The 5,107-nt window shown below is 53.2% G+C and overlaps 1 protein-coding gene across 1 annotated transcript in view; it reads right to left on the bottom strand.

Moving 5' to 3' along the window:
• Positions 1–5,107, bottom strand: part of Rcc2 (regulator of chromosome condensation 2) — a gene marked incomplete at its 3' end in the record, with an annotated part of 28,313 nt that overhangs the window by 15,468 nt on the left and 7,738 nt on the right. The window contains exon 3 of the mRNA XM_023722452.1: positions 4,597–4,701. Coding sequence (XP_023578220.1) covers positions 4,597–4,701 — 105 coding nt within the window. The remainder of the gene's footprint in view (positions 1–4,596; positions 4,702–5,107) is intronic.

Here is a 5,107-nt window from a genome sequence, read left to right as displayed (position 1 = left end):
AAAAAAAAAAAAAAAAAAATCTTATTCCCCTAGTACAGGGTCTCACTACACAGATCAGACTTGTAGTGATCCTCCTGTTTCAAGCGCTGGGATAACAGGCATGCACCACTACGCCCAGCCTCAACTGTCATCTCAGCACACCCCGGGGGGTGCAGGGCCAGCACAACGCACTGGGGATCCAACCTGCAACCTCTGCAGCTGCCTAAATAGGTGCTTTAATCTGCTGAGCTATCTGGCCGGCCCGCCTTTTATAAATTTTAAGATAAGGTATTGCTAAGTTATCCAGGCTGTCCTCAAACTTGCAATCCTTCCATCTCAGCCTCCTGAGTAGCTGGGATCAGAAGGATGCACTGCCGCACCCAGTAAAAATAATTCTTAGTAGGGAATCCTAGGGGCAAAGCACACAAGTCAGCGGTTCTCCCCAATCTCTCCCTAATCTGCAGGCTCAAGTGGGTCACCCCAAACTTGCCCCCCCCGGGGGGGTGGGGGGGGTGATGGCTCAGTAGAATAAGCGCTTCCCTGGCACATGCAAGGGCCTGAGTTCAATCCCCGGTTCCACCAAAAGAAAAAAAAAAGTGACAGGGCCACTCACCTTCTACTGTCCCTGAAAAAATCTGTGGCATTCAGTATTCCCAGTGCTCTGCCCCATCAGCATCAAAACAGATTTTTTAACAGGCCTGGGATACAGCTCAGTAGCACCTGCCTGGGAGACTACGGGTTTGATCCCCGGCCCCAAAAACGATGAAATCAACTTGGCAGACCCGAGGCTCTGCTCCACCCCATGAGAGAAGTGTAGCTTTCACTTGCGCCCTTTACGCTCTCTATGCCATCATTCCTGGGAGCCTGAGGTAACATCAGCAGTTCCACCTGCAGTCACTCCTCTCTGACGGTGAGGTGTGGTGCCTGCCAGGCTGGGTGCCCTGGCACTGTGTTCACAATGAATGCATCAAGGCATTTCTTAGAGAACCTGGCCCCACATGTGGGTCCCGCCACACTCTGCCATACTTGAAATGGCAAGAGGCTGCAGCTCAGGACTGCAGCCGCCTCAGCCGCTAAATTATTCACAACTCTTGCTCTGGCAAGGGAGCCCCCCAACTCAAGTTACTTGAATGGGAGCCTAGTTTCCCCTGCTAACCATCTTCCCTTCCTAATGCAAAGGGAGGCGTGGCTAGAACGTCACATCCGGTTGTGTGCCCCACGCAAGAGGCCCTGGAGCCCCAATCAAGCCACTCACTGGCACTGCTATCTTCAGGTCAGCGCAGTAGGAGCAGCAGAGACAGGAGGCAGGTGCCAGGGGACAAAGTTGGAAGAGGGTGCCAGAATGACCATCACCCCAGGGCAGGCAGTCCCCAGGCAGGCAGAAGTTCAAGGGACCCACGCTCAGCATTTGCCACAAAGGTGAAACCAGCCCAGCACTGAGTGAAACTTCTTGGGAGCTGCGGATCCCCCGAGCCCTTAGCTCCATCAGGCCAGGGGGCCCAGGCTGCATCCAGACAGCCAGAACCTGCCGCCATCAGCTTGGGCAGAGGATTCCTGAGTGACCTGAGTACTGGTTAAGGGCTCATGAAGCCTTCACGCCGGCTGAGCACTGAAACCCAGCCCACGCTTTCTGCTTGGTCCACTCCAGTGGGGCCAGCTGTCTTCCCCCCACAGGCACTTGTCACCTTGACTCAAATTTTTATGTCTCAGGCCCTGTGTCTGTCCTCCTGCATGGGACCAAGGAACTACTTCTTCACTGTTCTACACAAGTGCTTGTTATGAGCCACGTCCCTTCAGCTCCCCGTGGACAGCAGTGATGGTGAACCTATGGCATGAGGGTCACCGGGAACCACATCACTGGAAGCTCCACAAGGTTCACCATCATTGCTCTAACTCAATTCTCCACTCCAGCTTACATGGAATAAAAGGCTAAAAAACTAAGAAAGTGTTCCTCCCTGGGGCCAGGGAGATAGGCGCAGGGTCCTAAGTTCAATCCCCAGTACCGCAAAAGAAAAAAAAATGAAAATGTTACTTCCAACAAGGCTTTTTTTTGAGCCAGGATCTCACAATGCAGCTCAGGCTGGCCTTGTGCTCACTTTTCTAGCCCCCCAGGCTGGTCTTGAACTTGAAGAGATCCTCCTGTCTCAACCTTCCCCAAGTGCTGGGATTACAGGCTTGCACCACCACACCCGGTTCCAGGGCCACACAGTGGGCACCCACATCCAAGGCCAAGACCACGTGGCATGCGGGGCTGGGGATTGAACTCAGGTCCTCGTGCTTGCCAGGTAGAAGTTTGGGCCTCTGAGCTATCTCCCTGGCTCCAGTACAACATTACTTAACTCACAGCTAGGTCACTCTTGGTGAGCTGAGGCGGACTCGAGCCCTCAGTTGCAGCTCCAGTACCCCAAATCCAGGAACCAGAATATTGCCTGACCCTCTGGAACTGAAGCCAGGCTCCACCTATGGTCAGAAGACAGTTTCGTGGGTGAACTTGGTGATGGCAATTCTGTTCCTGTCTAAAGGGCCTGGTAGGGGCCCAGGGAGATAGCTCAGTAAAATAAGCACTTGCCTGGCAAGGGCAGGGGCCTGAGTTCAATCCCCAGTACCACAAAAATAAATAAATAAATAAAGGGCCAGGTAGCAGATGAACCTAAAACACAATGCCCTAGCAGGACAAAGAAAGTCATCTCACCTTGCTGCCTCCCAACAACTGGTCACCAAGGTGACCTGGGCCCAGAAAAAGGGCCTTGGTAGAAAAAGGCGCTGAGCTTCTCAATCAACAAAACTGAATTTTGGGCCCAAGTGATTTTCGAATTATTGCCCAAGTGCCAAAGGCATGTCTTTGACATGGAGGCAATCTTTGAACATGCATGCAGGGAGGGAAGACCCCCAGACACAAGCAGCAACAGAAACTAATAGGTGGTTACACAGCTAAAACACTCGAGCTCAGCTTTCAGCTGGGTTTGGTCCTTCCACATTGGCCAGATGTGTCTCGGATCTACAGAATCTCAGCAACGCCAGGCTAGGTATAGACACTACAGAGACCTGGACACCTGCAACACTCACCTGTTCCTGAGGACTCAGCCAAGGCGGCCTGCTCTACTTGCTCTACAAGGCTGAGGTTCATAGCACTCAGGACTGAACCAACCCTAGGAGGATAAAATGTTCATCTGACCACCACACACCAACCTCAGGGCCTCAGAGAGTGAGCATTTTCTGAGACTGAAATCCTGAGACCATTTTGTAGAAATAACCATCTTTTAACTAAGGCAGTTTTGGTGGGGTTTTTTGGTGGAACTGGGGATTGAACTGAGGCACTTGCGCTTGCCAGGCAAGAGCTTATTTTACTGAGCCATCTCCCAGGCCCACTAAGGCAGTTTTGCCCAAGCGTACAAGTCTTCATTCCCACGTCACGGCACCTGTAGGTTGGAGGAGAGGCCCATCGGGAAGGCTTGCAGAAAGCTCCTTCAGGGTCAAGCCAGCAGTTCTGGGTGGCCTGTGATAGCACAGGTCCTCAGCACTGCCCAGCAGAGGGAGACAAGGACCTAGGACCGGAGACACTCGGCAGGATGGCAACCCAGGACTAGAAGCAGAAGGTCAGCCTAGGCCTATCAAGAGGGAAATACGGGCTTGAGGGCCAGGGCCGGCCCAGAACCTGGACCAAACCTAACAGAAACAAACGAGAACTGAAACTTGGGTGTGCTCTTTCTACCGAAGAATAAAACAGCATCATTTGTTGAGCCCTTGCGGTCTTCTGTTTCTGCCTCTCATCCTATCAGCTCCCAGGAATCTGCTCAACAGTCCTTCCTTAAGGGTTAGAAATAAACAGCTAGATACATTATATATACATCATGGCATGTATGTATAGAAAAACATTTTTTAAAAAATAGATGCAGGGGCCGGGGAGATGGCTCAGTAGGATAAGCGCTTGACTGGCAAACACAAGGACCTGAGTTCAATCCCCGGTTCCGAAAAAATAAAAAAATAGATGCAAACAGAAAACAAGTGTAAACTGCTAAAGCATCTCCACCCAGACTTGTAAAATGTGCTGTTTCCACAAGACAAACCAGCTTCACACAGCGCTGGTGGCTGCAGGAGTGAGCCGGTGGGAAACTTGGTGGCCCTCCAACGCTTGCTCAGCACCTTGGATGAATGGGGGGGGGGGTAAGAAATCTTTTATTCCCTGATCCCCAAACTCACTGCTCCAACAGTTAACTGGAGCCACGCAGCTGACACTGCAGATGTAGATGTTTGAACACAACCTTGCTTTTCTTTTACTAATGCACTCAGAACACATGAGCCGAAGCTTGCCCAGCCTTGCCTCTTAAGTTTTTGTCCTAACGCAGTGATTGATGGGCCTGAATCTGGATTAGACCTGCCGAAGAAACGCAGCTCCTATGTTCCCATTTCTCAATAACCTGGCACTGTCTTGGCACCTGGCCAGCACAGGGCCCTACCTGGGCAAGACCTTCTGACATGGGCTCCCCTCCACCTTCTGGTGTTAGTCCTTCCTCGGGGAGGGCAATGAGAAAGCAACTGCGCAGGTACAATCCCCAAGGTCCTCACACCCTACACCTCCCTCATCTGCGAGGTGGCCGCGAAAGCCCCATTTCTAACCAGAAGGCAGGCCGTCTCCTGCGGAAGCACGCTGCTCCGGTCAACCAGCACCAGCCTCCAGAGCATGCGCGCATGGGGAGACAAGATCCTCCCCAGAGAGTCACTCTAAACCCCGAGAGGGAAGTTCCATCTCACTTCTGGGGTTATCTGAGAAGCTGGTGAAGACTCCTTCTCCCAAAACCTGGCCCACTGCAAACTTGCAGAAAGTTTTGGCAGAGACGGCGCAGACCCCGGGCTCAGTCAGCTCTGCAGTGCCCTGCAGGAACCTAAGTGGAGGTGGCCACCACCTTCACTGCCACAGTAGCAGCAGAAGCCCGCTGACTCGAAGATGCTTTGCATCTGATCCCCGCAGTTGGCAGACCTGCACCCCACACCGTGGCCCACCAGCGGCAGACAAAGCCCTGGCCCCTCTGCGCCCAAGCTCTGGGGAAGGGGGGCCGCCGAGCATGCGCCCTCACTTCGCGGCCCCCGCCTCCCCGGCGCGGACGGCGCAGGGCCTCACGGGGCATGC

This window comes from Octodon degus, unplaced genomic scaffold (genome assembly GCF_000260255.1).
Source record: "Octodon degus isolate 3935 unplaced genomic scaffold, OctDeg1.0 scaffold00092, whole genome shotgun sequence".
Lineage (NCBI taxonomy): Eukaryota > Metazoa > Chordata > Mammalia > Rodentia > Octodontidae > Octodon > Octodon degus.
The sequence above is the reverse complement of the archived record's forward strand: the minus strand, read 5'-3'. Positions and strand labels throughout refer to the sequence as shown.